General features: G+C 43.3%; 1 protein-coding gene across 2 annotated transcripts in view; it reads right to left on the bottom strand.

Moving 5' to 3' along the window:
• Window positions 1-21,412, bottom strand: part of CERT1 (ceramide transporter 1) — a 130,042-nt gene that overhangs the window by 84,866 nt on the left and 23,764 nt on the right. For both annotated transcript variants that reach the window (XM_006124267.5, XM_006124266.5), the window contains exon 3: window positions 14,693-14,809. In XM_006124267.5, the coding sequence (XP_006124329.1) occupies window positions 14,693-14,809 (117 nt within the window). The remainder of the gene's footprint in view (window positions 1-14,692; window positions 14,810-21,412) is intronic.

Raw genomic sequence — 21,412 nt, forward strand, 5'->3', positions numbered from 1 at the left:
AAAACTACATTTCTCAGTCACAGTCCCAGGGCCTAACATTCCCAGGCCCACTATAAGGGGCTTAACAGAACCGGAAAATAAAACCTATCCATCAGTCGTACAAGGGAGAAAAGAGAGAGGAGCGGGCTTCTAATGTATTTATAAAAAGCCTTCTTGTTTCCCTTTATTCCCATAGCTAGTTTGAGCTCATTTTGTGCCTTTGCCTTTCTCATCTTGCCCCTGCATTCCTGTGTTGTTTGCCTATATTCATCCTTTGTAATTTGTCCTACTTTCCATTTTTTATTTTTAGATCATGCAAGATCTTGTGGTTAAGCCAAGACGGTCTTTTCCCATATTTTCGATCTTTCCGACACAGCAGAATAATTTGCTTTTGGGCCCTTAATAGTGTCCCTTTGGAAAACTGCCAACTCTCCTCAGCTGTTTTCCCTCTCAGTCTTGATTCCCATAGGACCTTACCTATCAGCTCTCTGAGCTTACCAAAATCTACCTTCCCAAAATCCATTGTCTCTATTTTGCTGCTCTCCATTCCACCCTTCCTTAGAATTTATGAACTCTATGTTTTCATGATCACTTTCACCTAAGCTGCCTTCCACTTTCAAATTCTCAGCCAGTTCCTCCCTATTTGTTAGGATCAAATCTAGAACAGCTTCCCCCGGTAGCTTTTTCAACCTTCTGAAATAAAAACTTGTCTCCAATGCAGTTCAAGAACTTATTGGAAAGTCTGTGCCCCGCTGTGTTATTTTCCCAACATATATCTGGATAGTTGAAGTCCCCCATCACCACCAAATCTTGGGCTTTGGATGATATTGTTAGTTGTTTAAAAAACGCTTCATCCACTTCATCCACCTGGGTAGGTGGCCTGTAGTAGACTCCTAGCATGACATCACCCTTGTTTTTAATCCCTTTTAGCGTAACCCAGAGACTCTCAACACTTTCATCTCCTATGTTCATCTCCACCTCACTCCAAGTGTGTTCATTTTTAATATATAAGGCAACACCTCCTCCCTTTTTTCCCTGTCTACACTTCCTGAGCAAGCTGTACCCTTCTATACAAACATTCCAATCATGTGTATTATCCCACCAACTTTGTGATGCCAACGTCACAACTGTACTTATTTATTAGCACTTCCAGTTCTTCCTGCTTATTACCCATACTTCTCGCATTTATATATAGACACCTAAGATACTGATTTGACCTTGCCTCCCAGTTTTGCCCTGATCCTCCTTTCTCTTTGCCATTATAGCCCACGCTCCCTCCCATTTCTGACCCATCTCCCAGGTCTCCATGTTCTCCACTTACTTGTGGACTTTGCTCACCTGTCCCCGTCTAACCTAGTTTAAAGCCTTTCTCACTAGGTTAGCCAGTCTTTGTCCAAATAGGGTCTTCCTCCTCCTCGAAAGGTGAACACCATCTCTACCTAGCAGTCCTTCCTGGAATAGCATCCTGTGGTGGAGGAGGCCAAAGCTCTCCTGGTGACACCATCTTCGCAGCCAGGCATTTACCTCCAGGATGCACCTGTGTCTGCCCAGGCCCCTACCTTTGACAGGACGGATCGAAGAGAATTCCACCTACGCTCCAAACTCCTTCCCTCCTTACTCCCAGAGCCCTGTAGTCACTCTTGATCCGCTCAGCGTCACACCTCGCAGAATCATTTTTGCCCACACAGATGAGTAGCATGGGGTAGTAGTCAGAGAGCCAGATAATCCTTGACAATGCCTCCATAACATCTCGGATACGGGCCCCCAACAGACAGCATACCTCCTGAGATGAAATGTCAGGGCTACAGATGGGCGCCTCCGTCCCCCTCAGAAGACAGTCTCCAACCACCACTACCCTATGTTTCCTATTTGCAGTGGTGGCAGCAGACTTCCCAACCTTGGGGGTATGAGGCTTCTCCTCCTCCGTTGTAGGGGGTGATTCCTTATCTCCTGTATAAAGAAGAGCATAACGGTTTCCTAGTACTATGGCGGGAGGGTTTGGTGCAGGGGTGGAGCAGTGCCTGCTGCCAGAAGTAACCAGCTGTCAGTGTCCACCCTGAGCTGTCGCCTCCTCCACCAGTGGTGTGCCCGCAGTCCTGTGTACTGGCACAGCTACCTCAGCTGTCTCCTCATGAACATGGTCCAGGAATTGCTCATGGATTCGGGTGCTGCTTAACCTAGCCACCTTGTCCTGTAGCTCTCCCACCTGCTGCCTGAGAGATTTCCACCAGCAGGCACCTTTCACATTGGATGATCTCCCCAGCCTGGATATCAGTAAGTGGGAATTGCAAGCCACAGTCCCTGCAAAACCACACCAGGATCTGGGTAGAGATATCCATGCTCAGGCACTGTATGGCTACAGGCGCAGGTGAAGGAGACAGAATCAGTGCTGGCATAGGTGTTGCGTGTCTTCCTGACCATTGTAAGCCTCCTTCTGTCAAACTCTCTCTCAAACTCCCCTGTCTGCAGCCCCCTGGTCACTCAGCCTCTGGCTTTTAAAGCCTGCTTGCCTAGGCCAGGCCTGCCCCCTCGTGAGTCACACAGGGAAAGGCTGACCAGATGCAATCAAGAGAGCAATTGAGGGAACACTCAGTCCCAACTGCCACAGCAGCTGAAACTGCAGTCACCTGAAATCAGAATCAGAATTCAAAAAACAAAATTCAAACAGTTGAGCAAACTCACTCACACCAAAAGTGAGTACTCTCACTCTCACCAGGTAGCCTGTTGAGCAGCGGCATCTCTTGCGGTCCCTCTCAAGCTCTCCTTCTCTGAAGCCCCGTGTCTGCTTTTCTTTATGTTTATAGGTATTTGCACTATGGGAGTAAGCTGGCTAAGACCATCCTCAAACCTTGTATAACATCATATTAGACAGTAGCTAGGTTATGTTAACATCTTTGGCCAACTTAATGCATCTAGAATTAATACAGCAAGAGTCACATCTTCCACTCTACTTATAAATGACAAGATTGGATTCTGTGGCACAGTATCTTTAGGCAACTGTCCTGAACTGTAAAATCAAGTGAATCCTCACTCTCTCCCCTATACCTAACATATACACATGGATTATCAGATACATGAGTAATTCAGTTTGACACACTGTTGTCCCCAGAATTTGGGGACCATTTTAAAAACTGTATTAAACTTAAGAACTCAAAGATGATTTTGACTGCAAAACCTTAAGCAAGGATCAACCAGATTCTCCCCCCTCAGATTTGCAAAGATTTAGAAAGTACACAAAAGCATCTTACAAGCTGTATCTGGAAAGCCTTTGATTTGGCCAAGGCTGCGGAACCTCAATGCACACAAAGGCTAAGATGCCTGACAAATACAGAGTAGCATACCCTAATTATCTTCTAATGCTTGAACCTGAAACAGTTTACATTTCTGCTATTACTAGCCACTCATCCATGTTGCTAAGCAACAGTGTTTTCTAAGTATGACCACACTCAAAAAGAAATTAAAGTTCAGTTTAAATCAACACTGTTTTACGTTCAGAGTACAACGGAATGCAGTTACCAAAACTCTAACAGCCTTGGTTTTCATGCTTTAAAGATAAACACCTACCTTATAACTTGCAAGAGTAAATCTTACAAATACAGTTTTGTTAACAAGGAACTTTAGCAACTTGCTTAGAGCTACCTGCCGACTTACTAACCAACACAGAATTTTACACTACAAAAACAAAACCATGAATATCCCATGCAATGTTGGATTAAAAATTCCCTTGAATTAGTCAAGCCAGCAGACCAAAAGTATCCACTTAGAAATAGCTCAAGTTAATAAAGTAATTTCCCCCAACTTTAATTATGAAACCCTAGTAGTTAGTTAATATAAAATAGTTTCATCAGGAAGACCAAACAAGATTTTAAAAGCCCTTTCTACTTGAAACTTTACACTTTTAAGAGTATATATCCGAAATGTTAAGCAGAGTTTTGTACAAGGATTAATTTGGTTGTCAGAAAAGTATATTGGGAGGCTTAAGCCCTTAACTGAAAGAGCTGGTGTGTTAGTTAATTGAGGGAGTGTTTTAGAGACTCCAAAAAACCCCAAAGAACAGACTTAAAATGTCCTAACAAAAATCACTTACTTTCACAGGTCAGAAAATTCTATAGCAACCATAAGTCAGTCTAGTGAAGGATAGAGATTGATACAATCTAATTACATGGTCACATACTATTTTTCCACAAGACACGTCTCATTTGCTGCACAGAATAAACAGTGTTCACAGAAAGAGCAGCTTTTTAATTTATTGTTTTATTCTCATTTTCTATGTATGGCCTGAAGGCCTTAGTTAAGGTAGGATTTGGACTGCTTGCAGTAAGTACTGAATAGGAAATTCCATCATGTAGAAACCATGACTACTCCTACCTGGGTTATCAGTAGCAATGAACCAAACAGATCCACAGTACTTACCTTTGACACTTGAGCAAAAAGAATTACGAAGAGTATCAAAGGAACACTGATATTTAGAAATCCTAGTTTATTACATACAAGTGAGAACTTCCAGTTATACAACTGTCTTATACCCTTTAATCTGAAGCCTTCTGTCCATGACATTAGTCTCCTTTTGCTCTCATTTCCACTTCAGGTTAGAAGTGGTGGTGTGAAATATAATGTTTTGGCACACCCCTCCCCCATTCCTTCATCTCCTCTTATGTTCTTCTTAACTTTACAGTCTCCCTACTGCTGCTCACCCATGTGATTTTCAGTCATGCCTGAGCACCAGTAGGAAGAACATGGAGTCTACTTGCTCTGCTCTTGTGCCAGTTCCATGCAGTCCCAGGATGGAGCACAGTAAAATGTTTGGAAAAATATGACCAAACTAACAAACTCTACTAAATATGTACAAATGACAATTTTCAGATGTTTATAATAGCCAAATTTGGCTGGATTTCCTCTCTCCCTATTATGACCAAGAACCAGGTACAGTTCTCAGGAGTCTGAAGTCCATACTGTGCAGCATAGTTATAAGCCAGATTTGGCTCTCAGATTCCGCCATTTGTCATACGAATGCTCTATCCAGGTTTATGTTTGTATGTAAACACTCACACTCTTTCAAACTGAAACAAATCCCCAAACAGTATTGGTTGGGAACCTAAAACTCAGGAATTCCTTGATAAAAATAATAGGCATTTTCACCAGAAACTCCACTCTAGGTTCCTTCCCCAAGTGCTGAACTGAAATGCCAATTTTTAAGCCAACCTGACAATACATGTTTATTTTTAAAAGGGTTGAAAACTGGAATATGAACAAAATTCCTGCTCAAAATTTTCTCTCCTCAATTACAATAGGTATTAAATAAGTGATAAACTGCTTCAAGTCTTATTTTGCAAAAAACTTAAATTATGGTAATTGGTGGGAGGTTTACATGCCATCAAGGAAATGAATGCATGGAGATAATGAGTTGCCAGGACCACTGTACTGACCTCCTCAGGTTCTTCTAATTCAGGCAAAAATTCTAATTTCTAATTCAGAAAAATTGTAGGTGTCATCGTCAAGGAGGCAGATGGTCAGTATCTATAGTTATTCCTAAATCCAGTACATATCAGCTACTGACCAAATAGCAAAGCGTTATACAACTATTAAATCACAATTACTGCTTAGAACTGATAACACTGTTATATTATAATGCAACAGCTAGTACAAAGAACATCCTACTAAGGCCAAGAAACTATTGCTTAATCAAATGCGTATAATGTGATCTGCAATAAGGGAAAATAACACATTTTCTTCAATAAAACAGTTCCAAACCCACCGTTTTACTTATATAGGCCAATTTTGACAACAAAAAGTCAAAATTAGTATGCTACTGTTATACTCTTAAAAACTTGAACATGTTTAAAACATTTCACAAGACCTAAAATAAGGGGACTTGTAAACTGAAACTTAGGAGTGTGTGGGACGACCTGCTAAATAATAAATGTTCACACCTTTCATCTTGCTATCTTAATAGCAGAAATATTAACATACTCTTAAGATACTTCTAGATAGCTATTATGTAGTATGTGTGCATTTCCCTCAACTTATTTCCTAACACTTAAACTAGCTTCTAAGAAGAGATCTGTGTACTTTTACAAAAAAAGTATTTCTTGTCAAACTTATGTCCGTCTCCCTTAAAAGATTTTAAAGCCATGGCATGATTTCTGATGTACTCAATGGATAACCATTTGTTCAGTTTTCCCCTCCTAATATACAGGGAAGACTATAAGTTAACTAGGTGGAAGACAGAATTGTTTAATAAAGTACACATATTTCTTTGTAAAAGGGTTTATTCTGCCATTTTAAAATGCTGAAAGTAATGCAAGAGAAACCAGATGAGACTTTCAAGTCACACCTGCTCACTTTTTGGAGAGATTTATTTTAAATTATCACTGAAGAGGTAATAACTCAGGAAATATGAATTGATTCTATTCTTGTTCAAACAGTACTGTTCACTAAGATCAAAAGGCAGATCTTGAACAATGAAAATGAAAGTAAGAAAACCAGACTTTCAATTGACAGCAATGACACACACGTACAACTAGCAAACTCAGTTTGATTTCCAAATCAGAGAAACATGGAACACTTCAAAACACAACTACTGACTAAATAGCAATGTGTTACACAGAATTTTGCCATCTTCAATAGTGAAACTGCAGTTTAAATCAAAAGTGGGACTAGAGGCATTTAGAAAGAGAAACGCATAATGGTGTTCTCAATGTTAGAACACCATCTTTGACTCCTAAAGTTCACTATTGCTTTAAATTAATTTGATTAATCTGCAGCTCTCGAAAAAACAAGACTCATGAAATAGTAGGAGGATCTCTCTTCAATACTATGTGTGTACATCTCTGGAAGCTACTGCTGCTGAATTTGGCAAGTGACTCAATTGTGGTATTTAAGTTTTTGACCATGATGTAAAATTACCGCCATTCTAAAAACTCAACATGGGATGTAAAGAAAGGTTGGACAAAGAAGTAAAGCTTAAAACCAATCAAAGGTCTTCAGGCAGCAGTTTTAATTATGACCCAATTAGAAACATCCAACACGAGTTTGAGCATGCTGGGTGTACGTACTTGATCCATGCTACATGCGCACTGTTATTACTGAGGCATTTAAGGCATGCTCAGAGCAGCTGTATGATACTATTTGGTTTTTATATTTAATAAAGAAATTTCTGGTTGAATTAGTGTCATGGTTACTTTTAAGGATGTGAAAATGTAAACGTGTACAAGGCTAATGGATGAGCCCAGGCTCATCGGTTAACATGCACGGTTACACACAGGCCTCCACCCGCGTTAACGTGTACACGGTTAAATAATGAGCCTGGGATTGTGGGTTAATGTGCAAAGTTACAGGCATGCCCTTACCCCTCTTCTGCTTCTATATTAGAGGCAGCAGCACAGGGAGAGAGAAAAGCAGAAGCTGGTGCTTGTGGAGAGCTACCTGCCCCCAACTTGTAACTACTGAAATTTTCAACTGTTACAAGTTTACCTCAAATGCAATTTAACATCCCTTGCTACATCCTTTATTTGTATTATTAATAATAATTCCAACACCACAATATAAGCATAAATAAATTAATTAAAAAAATTTCAGAGAAAGATGGTACTAAACTAATTGTAGGATAAAAATTTCTGAGGCAGGCTATGATACTCTGTTAAGAACCCCTATTCTAAATTTGGAGTCTGGGACTGGCACACAAACACAGTACATGATGGTTATCCCCCCACCTACAGACCTAGTCCAGGGTGGGAGACAGGGCATGAAACATTTAATGGTGCAAGGAACAAATGCACAGGGCTCGACAAATTATGCAAAACCCTACTCGCCAGACAAAAAATGAACTAGCCACTCCCCCGCCAAAAAATTGTTTTTTTAATGGCATAAATTCCTAATAAGAATAAGAACAGTAATTACTAACAAGTTATTAATAAATATCTTATAAACCTCTACCTTTTCCCTCTTCTGCCATGTCTCTTCCCCTTGCTCCATCTGCTCCTCTGGTGCCAGCTGCCCCCTCAACTCCTCACCCTCCTCTGCTGTCCTGATTCCTGCCCTTCTCACTGCCCTTAGCCTTCCTGAGACCCTGTCCCCCTCCACCAGCCCTTCTTTCCCCCCTGTGCCCACTCCTCCAGTAGCCCCACTCTGATCAAGTGAGCTACCCCTCTTCATCCCGTCTCCTAACACCTCCCTCTACACACCTGCTCTGCCTCTCTCCTCTGGTGCTGGTCCCTTCCCTGAAGGAGTCTGCCCTTCTGCATCACCCCCCAGAATCCCCTGGGCACCTGCATGTTCCCTTACCCCTGCACCCTCCCGGTGCCTCCCCCTTCCCTCACTGCCCCTGTCCCCTTTTCCCTGATGCCCACCCCCTCACCACCCTCTGCCCCCGTTCCCCTCATGCCTGTGCCCTCACACATGCCTTGCTCCATCCCACCTTCTTCATGCCCACCTCTTCTTTCAAGCCTTCTCCCAGCACCTCCCTCTCCCCCCTCTAATCCCCAATGCCCTTATCCTCTCCTCTACCAGCATCACCCTATCCCCCCTCCCACCTGCCCTTTTCCTCATTGTCTCCACTTGGTCCCCTGGCATTTGTCTCTCCTCCACCCTGTCCCTTGGTGCCTTCCCCTTTCTTCTCTTGACCTGCCCCCTTCCCTCAGCACAAGCCCCTTCCCTCTTTTTCCCTCCTCCCCTACCTAGCTTCTGCCTTCCAGTTTGCAGGCCTGCTGGAGCCTTTTTGAATCCAGTAGTCACGTCACAACGCCACATTACGCCAGCATCTTGATGTCTGCCGGCGTCCTGCCCTCTGGCTCACGCCCTGCTGGCAACCCGGCAGCGACAATTGCGGCACTTCCCCCTCCCTGGCGGCGCTCTGCTTCTGCACCAGGCCAGCAGATGGGGCCGTGCCGCCCACAGTGTGCACGCCTATGTCTGCAGCTACTCGCCAGCTGGTAATATCTACTCGCCGCAGGCGAGCATATTTGTCAAGCCCTGCAAATGCACAATTGTCAAGTGCTCCTAATGTCTCTGCTTTAATCCCCAGATGGACCATATCCTCCAGAGATACCTTCTTGAAGCTGACAGATATATCACCACTTAACACATAACTGAGGTCTGCTTTGTTTAAATACTTGTTTCACTGGAAGCACTATGTAACTTTATATTATTGCTCTTATTTTGCCTCACAATTAGCACCTATCTAGGGATCCAGGATCTTACACCCCTCACCCTCCCCAATCACTTTAATCTGCCCACTGAGCATCCTATATAATTATTTTCAACCTATTGTTTGGAAGTGTTCACTGAGCTCTAACAAGCTACATGACACTCAGATAGCGCTGTCTGTGTAATAAACTCTCTTGCTTCACATACGGTGTCTAGGTTCTATTCCTTCACTACTTATTTACCCACACATTGCAGGTTATTTTAAATGATATCATACTCCAAGATGGATTGACTGGTAAATAGAACAGTCTCTTGAAACATCTTCACATCTTGAGAATCCACATGTCACCAACTTGTTAATATCCATTTGAGGAAAAGAGGTTTTCCAAGGACAGAGAATTAACTAAGTATGTTATATTGAAGCACAATATAAGCCTTCTTTTGAAGAGTATTTGGTTTCTCGTATTACACAATTCTTTTTATTAAATAATTTGTTGTTTTATTACAGGAATTGATTTGATCTGACAACTGTTGTATTAATGAGTTTGGTTTTTGTATTTTAACAACAGTTTTTACTTTTTCTGCACATGGACAGAGTTGCATAGAATGAGAAAGGTTAAAGGAAGACAATCAAAATCAGTAAGTGTGAAGGATCTAGAACAGGACTACTCAACAAGCGGCTTGTGGGCTGCATGCAGCCCACAGCCAGTTTGGTTTGCAGCCCATGGTGCGGTTTGAGTTTATGGAGTGCTCCACATGCAGCCCGTGGGTGGGGTCCTTTGAACATGGCCTCCACTGGGAACAGGTTCCACAATGGCGAGGCCTCTCTCAGGCGGGGTGAGTATTGAAAGATGGAAGCCGAAGGGCTGCCCAAAACCAATGAGTACAGGGTGTCGGAGTTTCTGGCCTACCCCAAGAGGTGAAGCGGGGAACATCAGGACATTGAGTGGAAGAAGCTATTTGCATATATTTGCAAATTTATTTGCATGTATATACAACCACATTTAAGTTGCGGCCCTTGACATGTGCTGAGAGTATCATTGTGGCCCCTGGGGCTTTCAAAGTTGAGTAGCCCTGCTCTAGACTTAAAACCCCTAGGAAATTTAGATTATACAGAAGGTGGAACACCAAAACAACTTCAGATTCTGAACAATACAATCTGGTAGTATTACATTAACTAACCAAGAAAGTAATAAAACTCAACTGTGGGTTCGGCTATATACTTAGGTTGTTTTACACTTTCCTCAATAGGTACACTTTCCCTTAGAATGTATATTTTGCCATTTTCCAACCAAGTTATGAACAGAAATCTACCTTTATATTAAACTTAAAATCAGTCAGGAGCTGCACAAAGGTGAGAAGCTAAACTAAACAAAACAAAAAATCCTCACTGATGTGACCCCGCAACTGAGAAAGACATTTTCCCACATTCCCCATCCCACACCAGAGCCTAGAAGGGCACAGCCTAGTAGACTGTGTGCTCCAGTTCTGCATTGGGGTGCTGGAGTGCCAGCATGGGCTCCCCAATGCTGGGGTGGGCCCTGAGGCTCAGGGGCCAGATCCAGGCAAGGGGGGGCTGTATTCAGCCCCAGGCCTAAGGTTCCCCATCCCCTATTCTAAAAGTTCAATTATCTGGTTTTGCAGCAGTGAAACTCGTGCTAATGGCATGTACTGGTAATTCTAGTCATTTAAGAGTCTTCAGGGATTTAATCCACTATTGCAGTTACTCTCAAAATTGTGGATTGAGACCCTCGTATTAGACTTTCTGGGGTGTGAAGGCTTCAGCACTGGGTGGAGCGGCTCAAAGGTTACAGCCTCCACCCACCCTGAGCTGAAGCCCTCAAGCACTGGCTTTACACACACTCTGGGAGGAAGGGTTAGGCTTCAGCTTTGGCCCCACGGGGAGAGGCTTGGTCTGCATACCTCCTTGCCATGGCCATGTAGTAATTTTTGTCGTCAGAAGGGGATTGCAGTGAAATGAATTTTGAGAAGCCCTGCTCTGCTGCAACTCCTCCCCATAAACTGGCCTTTTTCCAGCACAGTGTACACAATTCTCAGGACTGGTAGTAAATATCCTAGTGCTATAACTCCTAATCCTTCAAATGGAAGGATGAAAATTATTTCACTTTATCCATTTCTCTTTCCACAATCAAGGGTAATCTTGTCTTTCACAGTACTGTCCCAGCACTCCAACAGAATTTCACATGCAATCTTTTACAGCCGATGCAGGTGGTGGACTATAATTTCTAGAAGTCCACTTCTCTTCCAGAATGCTGTAATGTAACAGATGGTCTGGGGGCACCGCTGAGGTGGTCAAATCAAGGCGAAATATTTAAAACCAGGGCTATTTGCAGCCCAAGCTTGGGGTCCTTCTCTGTAACAGCACCACAACAGTCCAAGTACACATCATACCAATCTGGCCAGCAAGAAGTTACAGAAGCAATCCCCTTAGACACTCCAGTTTTACCTGTGCCACAACTGACACCATTCTTTACACAGATGATTCGTTTTTATAACCTCGCTGCAGTTCCAAAGAACCAGAGTCCCAGGTCAATTTATACCTCAGATCTTACCCAAAAGAGCACACTGTGCCAAGCCTTTAGATTTTAAAAGAAGAAAAAAAAAAAGGTGGAGAGTAGGATTGTTCAAGAGAACACACTACATACATCAATCACCAAGTTCTTGACGTAGGCTCTTAGCAAAGATATAACAAATTTATTAGCTTAAAAGCCTCTGGAGTACATCCTTTGTCTGGATGGGTCAACAAATCCTTCCTGACCCTCTGTCCATAGGAAGGATGCTTCTGAAGTCAAGAGCAGGATTGAAGACCAAGATGGAGGCACCCTCAGGATCTTCTATAACCTTGCCCGCCCATGCAGCAGGAAAACCATTCTTCTCCTAGGTATGAGTGCCTCTCAAAACAGAGTTGATCACATGATCAAGTGAGCTGTCCATGTCCTTTAGGAAACCAGCTTAATTCCACACATGTCAATTGGCAACATTTGAGAGCCATTATCCATGCATCATTGCTATTTAGCATAGCTATTCACTGAATAACCACTCTTCACAATACGTGGTCGATGCCTATTGCGGTCTCTCAGGCAGAAAACATTTAAAATACAAGTACAGAGCCCATATTCATAACTTTACATATAAAAAATCATACAAGTGTATGAGTAGCATACATAGAATCAGCATAGCATAAGCTTTCATTAGACACCTCCCTTGGCCACTTAGCACAGAATTTGGGGCAAACACACCAGTGGGCGCAAGAATTATCTGCATTTTCCTATTACAACCCAATAACACGAGAAATGCAAATAGTAGGAAGTGACTGATTTAGCAGAACAAAGCTTCCAAAGTTGGGAGACGTTACTACAGTGAACCCTTCTGGCCTGGAAACAAACAACTGGGGGAGTGTTGGAGAACTGTATTTCTCATATCATGGTTTTGCCAGAGGCTCTAGTTCGCTAAACACTATACCAAACAAGAGACAGTCCTTGCTGTGAAGAATTTATAATCCAAGATGACAAAAGGGATGATGAATGGGACAGTACAAGCAAGGTCAAAGTGTAAGCACATTTTTAAGTTCCATTTTCCCCTCATATTCCTGAAGAGGACCAACATATAAAGAGTTAATAGAGAAGGGGTTTGGTCAAAATATGTTCAGCTCCAGCTATGTTTCTTACAAAAGTCATCTACATCCAACAGTATGGCCAATCTATCCATTATAAGTTAAGAGCTCTCTTTAGGTATTCCAGAAGTGATGCAAAGAGGACTGCCAAACAGACATTATTTCAAATTTTATACCATTCTCTCTCCATCAGAATGCTGAAAAAGAATTCTGATTTGGGACTAATTGTATATACAGGCAGTCCCCAGGTTACGTACAAGATAGGGACTGTAGGTTTGTTCTTAAGTTGAATTTGTATGTAAGTCGGAGCTGGCGTCCAGATTCAGCTGCTGCTGAAACTGACCGCCAGTTCTGACTTACATACAGAATCAACTTAAGAACCCCAAGCGTCCCCAAGTCAGCTGCTGCTGAAACTGATCAGCAGCTGATTCCAGGAAGCCCGGGGCAGAGCAACTCTGCCTCGGACTTCCTGTAGTCAGCGCTGGTCAGTTTCAGCAGCGGCTAAATCAGGACGCCTGGGGCAGAGCAGCTGGGGTGCTGCTGGGTTGCTCCAGTAGCGCGGCTCCTCGGCGCTACTGGAGCAACCCAGCAGCACCCCAGCTGCTCTGCCCCAGGCGTCCTGATTCAGCCGCTGCTGAAACTGACCAGCAGCGGTTGAATCAGGACGCCTGGGGCAGAGCAGCTGGGGTGCTGCCGGGTTGGTCCTGAGCAGCGTTGCGGGACCAACCCAGCAGCCCCCAGCTGCAGGCAAGAAAAGCCTGGTCTGGTGGGGGGGGGGGCACTGGCACCCCCCCCCCCCCTGGTCTGCTGAGGGAGGGGAGGGGGGGGGGGGGCCACTAGCTGCACCGCCCCCCCCCAGCAGACCAGGGAGAAGCACGCCCGCAGGGGGACAGCTCAAACACGCCCGGGCTGTCCCGCTGTGGGCGTGCTCCAAGGCTTTGCTCCCTGTCTCCCTGCAGACCAGGGAGACGGGGAGCAGCTTTTCTCGCCCCGGAGGACAGGGGCGGCGGACTGCAGCGCATATGGGCGTCCCGCCGCTCCAGTCCTCCGGGGCAAGAAAAGCCCCGTTCCTAACTGCGGATCCGACTTAAGTCGGATCCGCGTAACTCAGGGACTGCCTGTACTCAGAAGTGTGCTGGATACACCTTAAAGTGAAGATGTAAAAGGCACAATGCAGTTAGAGATATCCAAAAACTAGCAGAAAAGTGTTTTTAATCAAGTCAGTATATTTTTCCAAAAGAACTTTCTATACAACCAAATGCAAAATCAAGAGAGATTTCAGAGTGAAAATGCACATGCGCTATTTAAACTGTACCTGATAAAAGGAGAAAATTACTCTCAGATAAGGAAAGTATATACCAATGAAAATACTGCTGGAAGTTAATAAGGTAACACTTAGGTTAACTAATTTAATTTTTTTCTACTTTATTACCACAGCATCGGAGGATACCAGATATTGGGGCCCTATTGTGCTCGACACTGCATGAATAAAGACTAAAAGTCTCAGAACAGGGATTGTCTCTTATTCCTTGTCTACACAGAGTAAAGTGTTCAACGGTGCCTACCGAAAGTGCTGATGTAAACAATTTGTGTGGCTTTAAAGACAAAGAAAGAATAAGTGCAAGATATGAGTCTGAACAGCACCTGTACCAGACAGAAAAGACCACATTTTTTTAAATGTATGGATATAACTATGGTAAAATAAGGTATTAGTTAAAAGGCACTCAAGAAAGACTGATGTTTGCTTTTTTGCTCCATTATTTTTGAAGTATGCTTCTAAAAGCTTTGCCATTTTAAATAATTACATTCAAGAATATCATATCTTTTAAAATCATATGTACCGTTATAACTATATTAGTGACTGCAGATCCAGATGTATTACTATGCAGATATAGAGTAATCAATTCTGAAAGAAAAAAAAATCAGAATCCATACCTTGTGCTGTTCTATTGCATCTATCCATTGTTGTCTGTGATCAGGATCCTGAGCTCGTAGGTACCAAACACTATCATTTACACTAATGTCAAATCTGCATTCATCAAAATCATGGGGCTGTAGAAGGGAAAAAAGGGGATATGAAAAGCACAGCTAGAATTAAGCATAATAAAGATTAGCTACATCTCATACATAGAATGCTAAATAGTCTCGCTAGAAAGTTTGTAGACCACATTATTTGATTTTTAACTATAGAATTAATTAAATTCCTATTACAGTATTAGCTCTTAAGTTGAAAAAAATGTTAAACCAATTTCCTGTGGCACCATAAACACTAACAGATTTATTTGTGCATAAGCTTTAGCAGGTAAAAACCATTTTGTCAGATGCACCACAGGACTAACACAACTACCCCTCAGACTTAGACCAATCAGTTACACATTTACACCAACTCTGGAAACAGCCAGCAAAAATTCACAGAAAAAGTGACGTTGTATATAGCAGGTGTCGGGAACCCACGGCTCACTGACGAGTCATATATGGCTCTTCTGGAGTCCCAATTCAGCCCCTCCCGACCCAGTTCCCCCCACAGCAGGGAGCCAGCACTGGCGCTACAGCCTTATGGCACCCCGCAAGATTGGATCGCCAGCACTAGCTTCCTGGTGGTAGCGTGGGGGTAGAAAGTTCCTAGCCTCCTCACCACATCTGGCGTGCAGGGGAACAGGGGATGCTCCATGCACTGCCCTTTTCGTTCCCCTGGTGTGTGGGGAACAAGCAGAACCAAAAATGGCTCTACACATGCTGCTCCTTCTCCTGGGACACACTTCCTGGAGACTTCCCCTGTGAATTCTTCCTGGAGGCTTCCTTCCAGCAAATGGGAGCAGCAGGAGGGTATGTTACATGGTGACTGTGATGCAGCATGAAAACAAGTGCCCCCCCCGCCCTGACCCTGCACCTTCACCCATCCCTCCCCCCGGCCAGACATCCAGCCCCCAGCCCGCTGGCCAGACACCCTACTCCCACCCAGCCTATTCCTATACCCTACCCCCCACCTTGACTTCACATTCTCACCCCTGCCTACCCGCCCAGATCCTGCATCTCCATCCCTATCACATTCACTGGTAGCCCTGTCCTGCACATTTAAACCCACATTTTTGGTCCCACATTTTGTGGAGGGGCACGAAATCCACTAACCCTGGAGCCCTAGAAGAGTAAATTTGGTCTGAGGCCTGAACCTCAGTCCTCCATGCCCTTCCCCCCACCATGGGGCTGGAGCATCAAGGGAGTGACGTGTTTCAATTGGGGACCACATCAGTGAGAATTGGGAAAGGCTGCTTCTCACTTGTGTGGTCCCCAACTGATTTTTCTGTGGGTCAGTGGCCCCAACCCAAAAAAGGTTCCCCACTCCTGCCATAAAGAAAGAATGTTAAAATCTTGTGTTGCTCATAATATATTACTTTATTTAAAAACGAAGCCTGGCCAACAAGCTCCCAACCCCATCTGGCCGCAACATCATAACACTCCAGCACTCCCCACACACCAACCCCAAGCCCCTCATGCTCCCATGTTCCCAGACTCTGGCCGTAACTCTTGCACCCCCTACATACACCAGCCCTGAGCCCATCATTTACCTGAACCTCCTGCCCTGAGCCCCTCATATCCGCACATCCCCAGACTCCTGCACCCCTACATCTGCAGCCTTCTGCCATAAGATTGACAGAAGACAGCCTGAATGTATGCATGAAGCTGGATTTGACCCGTTAGGATGTAAACTTCAAAGAAACGTGTGAAAACATGTAGCAGCAGAACTCCCATTAAATCAAGTCTGCGAGTACAATATTTCATTTATGACAAATATCAATATTATTAAGTATATTTTCAGTCATGCAAATGGGTATTCTTATACGTCTCTTTGTTGATCACTTGTTATGAATTTTGATGTAATTAGGCCCTGGTTTGAGAAGGTTGCCAACAACTGGTATATAGAAAAGGTTGATGAAAAGGTATAGCAACTGCTTCAAGATACATTTAAAAACACTGAAGGATTCTTGGAAATCTACCCTAGCAGGGACCAAACAGTTCTTCCCCCATTCAAATAAAAAGCAAACAAACTTTATAGCAGACTAACAACCATTAGATTTGCTTGATCACAAGCTGAATTTTAACTTCAAAACAGAAAGAAGCAGCAGTAACTTCATGAAGTCCACTGTGTCTACTACTACTGATTTTGTGTGAAAGGCACTCAAACACTGGGCAACAGGATAAAATCATAAGCTACATCTAATAAACATTTGCATTCATGTTGTAGAATGGTGCAATGCTAGTTAACAGACAAAAAATTGTATGACAGATCACAGAGACCCTTCAAAATTCCAAAATCATCACATTTAATCAAACAGCTAATAATTTTTTTAAATACACAATGGAACATTAACAAATACATTCACTCTGATCACCAATGACAATAAGTTGACAAAAGTTTTTTTTTTTTTTTTTAAATGTTAAACACTTCCTAAACCACAATCATCGGAAGTCACCATATGCCAAGGACTATCAATTTTTAATGGTTATAGGTATTATTGCTTTGTGCAAGGATTCAAATATGGTAACCAAATATTTAAATATAGTCTCCGAAAACACTTACATTCATCTTTCACATAGGAAATGGAAATTGGCCATGAACATTGAGTTTACAAGTTTACTTTTTGTTTACAAGTGCGCACATACTTTGCAAGCAGTTTCTTTACATAATTTGACGCTGATTTGAAATGTGGCCTGTCATGTGTCTTTTCAAATATTTAAACATTACTAAGTGTGGTAGCAAATACTTTGCAATACGCCGTATGAACCATTTTAGAATCACACACTAAAGTCTTAATATTACATCATTTTTCCCATTTAACGAATTTCATCATAAGGTTGACATATAAGTTCAATAGTAATTTATTTTAATTTCTCTTTTCCCAAACACAAAGTCAGCTACATATTAAGTTGTAATAAAACAATGTATGATCATTTTAGATATAAGTGTTGTTGATTGCTTAACCACAGCATTTCAGTAAACTCAGGAATACTTAGGTGTCACAAAAGAAATTTTAAAAATATTTTTAGTTAAGTGCCTCATTTTAGGTCCATTTCTACTTTTCAAGCAAACCATTTTTAGTCACCAATTCACATATACAAAGATCTACAATCACTGATGAGTAGAACAGCAGTGATTAACAATGAGAGGGCTCGTCTACATTGGCCCCTTTTCCGGAAGGGGCATGCTAATTTTTCAGATCGTAATAGGGAAATCCGCGGGGGATTTAAATATCCCCCGCGGCATTTAAATAAAAATGTCCGCCGCTTTTTTCCGGCTTTTAGAAAAGCCGGAAAAGAGCATCTACACTGGCCCCGATCCGGCCCGATCCTCCGGAAAAAAGCCCTTTTCCGGAGGATCTCTTATTCCTACTTTAAAGTAGGAATAAGAGATCCTCCGGAAAAGGGCTTTTTTCCGGAGGATCGGGCCCAGTGTAGACGCTCTTTTCTGGCTTTTCTAAAAGCCGGAAAAAAGCGGCGGACATTTTTATTTAAATGCCGCGGGGGATATTTAAATCCCCCGCGGATTTCCCTATTACGATCTGAAAAATTAGCATGCCCCTTCCGGAAAAGGGACCAATGTAGACGTAGCCACTATGTTTACTGCTGGTTCAGCAAGGAATTAGTGATTACTGGTAAGTACTTGGCTGCCTATCTGACAGCACCATGGATGGATATAACAAGTTCTGTAATGAGGAAAAAGTAGCAGGGGACAGAAAGAGCTCAACAAAGGAGTCCTTTGATACCGGGGTGAGTAATATATGGTTGGCGGGCCGCCCTGCTACACACACCTCTGCGCTCAGGCCAACTGAGACCTGGTAGCAGGGGAGCACACAAAGTCTCGTCCCCCACTAGGGGCATGTGACACCAGAGGGAACCACCAGCTGATCAAATTGGCTGGCTGTTCCCTATAGGTGACCCATGCCCCTGGTACCACAGAGGCAGGGGCCAAGAGATTTTGCATGCTCCTCGTCCCACAGGGGAGCATGCGAAACCTCCTCTTCCCCTGCATGCTGTGCCATCTACTTGATGCTCCGCCCCTTCCAGAGGCAGAACCAGCCTGGGAACCACTATCAAAACTGGTGAAGTGCCCCCCCTACAAAAACTGTTGCCCACCCTGATTTAGAGTGTGGAGTGAGCCAGACAAAGAGGCTTACTTGATAAATTACTTGCTTCACGTGACAAAAATTAGGCCAAAGAGAGGCCAATACCATAGTTAGACAACAAATTCCTGCCTTATATTGAAGACTATTATAGGATCAAGCAAGCATAGGCTTTCATAATGCACATGCACAAGGGAACCAAATTAGGATCACACAGGCAACCTTAATTCTGACATTTCCCAACTTAAGTGCTCTGCTTTACAAAGTAAACATTTTAACAGGTTTTTTTGCAGGCAATATTTATGTAGAAAAAACACAGCAGTTAGTCTAGTGATTTAGGCAGAGGGCTGGAAATCAGGTACTTCTGATTTCAATCCCTGGCTGTGCCATTGATTAACTGTAGAGCCCTGGGCAAATCAATTTTTAAGTTCCTTATTAAAAATGAGAAAAATAGCTTACTCACAGGGCTGTTGTGAAGATGCATGCACTTAAAAAATTAAATACAAAATGTATATAAAAGCATAGAAGTATGACATTTCATTAATGCCAGCTCATGAACTACTCACAACTCTCCAAAATGGCAGTATATTCAAGGTGCCACAGCATGCAATCTAGGAACACCTCCATGTTCAGGTACAGAACAAGGAAAAGGAGGTATACTGCAGCCTATGACACATCCAATGGGAAGGGGCTGAAACAGTACGGTAAACTCTCACCACACCAGCCAAAGAAATTATGAACTGTTAAGACACAAAGCTTACCCAAACAACAGAGGAAGGAAAGCTCTTCTCTGGGTTCCTCACAAGTGAGACTGCATTTCTCCCCTCACTTCTGTAACCCCTGGCCTCATCTCTTTTTATCTTAGTTTCTATGACACAGACCTCTTGGTTCCAATGATAACATATATTAGTATGTGTGATCATTCTTTCAGCTAGTACTTCCTTCACAATGTGAAGACCAGCTAAGACTATGTATGAAAATTCAATATGCTTTTCAGAGTAGGGATGTTAAATTGCAAGTAATCAGCTAATTGAGTGGTCAATAAGGGGAAAACTGCAGCGCCTCAATGGGGTTAGCTCCAGCCCAGGAGCTCACCCCACCAAGGCTCTGACTTTTAAATGTATCAAGAGCCACTAGGCTCTTAATACATTTATAAGGCAGAGGCATAGCAGGGGGATCAGATGCAAGCTAGGAATCAGCTCATTTCTGGCTCATGGGTCCCCAGCTACACCTTTGCCTCTTTTGCTCCCATGAGATGGTGCTGGACCATCTTTTAAGCCAGCTAACCACAGCACTAGCTCCCACGCCCACTGCTTGCTGCCTCTTTTTCACAGAGGGGAGAGGGAAGCAACTAGTCGGGTCACTACTCAGCTTATTAGGTAGTCGTCTAGTTGCCTACATCCCTAGTTCAGAGTTCTCAGTTCTCTCTCAAGCAGTCCCCCACTGGCCTTGTACATTTCAAAAGCAAAGCATGCAAGAAGCACGGGCCAGCAGGAGAATTTACAAATAAGTGACATTGCTACTAATTACAGAACTTCATTTAAGGCCAGATGAAGCAGTTTCTTATATTGCCAATTATTTATTGCATTCAATAAACAGTTAACCATATTTCATTTCTATTACTTCAATCCAATCTTAAATAAGATGGCATAGTATTTTCAAGGATCACTGCAACTTCAACACAGTAACTCTCAATGTCATTATTTTTGGTCACATGCTTTGAGCTGATTACTCATGCTCATACCAACTCTGTTTAAAACCACTGTTTGCTCAAAGCTAACATGGGCTTATACTGTTACACAAAACACTAGATCCACAGACCCTCAACATCATTTTTAAATATCAGCTGCTCTTGCCTGCCCCCGAGAGCACATACAAAGGGCATTTCTGGACTAGGAAGTATGCATCAGAACATTTGATACTCCTGCGACTAGGGATGTGAATGACTAGTTGACTATCCAATAAGCAAATTATCGGATAGTCAACACACTAGTCGATTCATTGCCCCCTCCCCGCCCCCGCCACCTCTATCAGAAAGAAGCAACAAGGGGGGGGGGGAGAGAAGACAAAGGGGTGCTTCAAAGCAGCAGCACCACGTGGAGCCCAGGGACAGACCTGGGCAGCTGCTGTGTGGATGTTTCAAAATGGCAACACCACATGAGCCCAGGGTCTGCACTTTGAAAAACCACATGCAGCCCAGGGCCAACTGAGGTCTGGACTCCTCGCTGGCCCCAGGTTTCACGCAGCATTTCAAAGCAGCAGTGCCACGTGGAGCCCGTGGTCAGCTGGGGAAATCCCCACTGATCCCAGACTCCATGCGGCACTGTCGCTTTGAAATGCCACAGGGAGCACAGGGCCAGCGGGGAACTACTTGAGTTCTCTGTTGGCCCTGTGCTCCCTGCAGTGTTTTCACTTTAGTCAGCTGACCAGGGTTAGAGAAAAGTGTACCTGGTTAGAGAAACCAGGACTTAAGCATCAACATTAATTGTTACCTCCATCTTTAATTGTTAACCCTACATTAAAATATTTCTAAACA

The sequence above is a fragment of the Pelodiscus sinensis genome, chromosome 6, assembly GCF_052426305.1.
Source record: "Pelodiscus sinensis isolate ZL-2025 chromosome 6, ASM5242630v1, whole genome shotgun sequence".
NCBI lineage: Eukaryota > Metazoa > Chordata > Testudines > Trionychidae > Pelodiscus > Pelodiscus sinensis.